Genomic DNA, 1,101 nt, shown 5'->3' on the forward strand with positions numbered 1-1,101 from the left:
CATTTATGTTGATAATTTAATAATAAATAGTTATGGTGGTGATGGTTCACGCTCTCTATCCTCTTTTGATTCATCACATGTATCTCTTTCAATTATACATTATTTTGGTGTGGTGCATCATGATTAAGTTTTTCATGGGTCACTTGATCGAATGCTATATCATCATAAAAAAACTCATTCATATACATACATATATATATATAATCTTTTAAAAACTCATTCTAATTCAGAAAGTTTATAGAAAATATTAAAATAATATTTCAAAAAATAATAACTATATTATTAAAATAGTATATGTTTAATTTTTTTAATAATAGACTTTTTCTAATTTGACAATCTATTTCACCTTTATGTTTGAAATTAAAATTTAATTTAGTTTAGTTAAAATGTACTTTTTTAATAATTAAAAAGTTTTACTTTAATTTTAAATGAGAACTATTTTCACAAATTTTATTATTTAACTAATTATCCATCATAATTTAATATATAATTATAAAATTTTCAATCTTTAAATAATTAAAAAGAAATATATAAATTTTCCGTGCCTCTCAAATTAAATATACACATATTCAGAAAGAAAAAAAACAATGCATTTTGCTTATTACACACACACAAAAAATATATACGATTTCACTTGCAGATAGTCTCATTAAGGGAATTTAGGGTTGTATCGCCATTGATCCTTCAAAATAAGTTTTGGATTTTTTCTTGATAGTCTCACAAAAAAAGACCTTTTTTTTTTCTTCACTAAACCCACTTCCCTCTCTTCCCTTTATTCTCAATCCAACCATTCCTCGGAGCACACGACTATGGCGTCGCACTGTTCGATGAGAGGAGCATTAGGAGTAATCCTTCACAGATTCTCATATGGCTTATCTTCCAAAGCCATCGCCAATTCCGTCAACCGCAGCCTGTTCAGCAAGAGGAACTCTCTCTCCTCTCTCTCCTCGGTCTCGCATTACAGTGCGTCGCCATTGTTGGCGCCAGAGGAAGAAGACAGGCTCCACAGTAAGCGTCAATTCAGGAGGATATGGACTTCTTCTCCTCTCTGTATGGGTCGTCGTTCCTCCAAGATCGCCGGCCGGAAGGTCCGTCACCGCT

The 1,101-nt window shown here is 31.4% G+C and overlaps 1 protein-coding gene across 1 annotated transcript in view; it reads left to right on the forward strand.

The window, feature by feature from the left end:
* The first annotated feature begins 725 nt into the window (after positions 1-725).
* LOC104803760 (probable transcriptional regulatory protein At2g25830) overlaps positions 726-1,101 on the forward strand; it is a 4,013-nt gene continuing 3,637 nt past the window's right edge. Inside the window, exon 1 of the mRNA XM_010527805.1 lies at positions 726-1,088. Within this exon, the coding sequence (XP_010526107.1) occupies positions 810-1,088 (279 nt within the window). The 5' untranslated portion in view covers positions 726-809. The remainder of the gene's footprint in view (positions 1,089-1,101) is intronic.

Source organism: Tarenaya hassleriana, unplaced genomic scaffold, assembly GCF_000463585.1.
Source record: "Tarenaya hassleriana unplaced genomic scaffold, ASM46358v1 Cleome9, whole genome shotgun sequence".
In the NCBI taxonomy this organism is placed as follows: domain Eukaryota; kingdom Viridiplantae; phylum Streptophyta; class Magnoliopsida; order Brassicales; family Cleomaceae; genus Tarenaya; species Tarenaya hassleriana.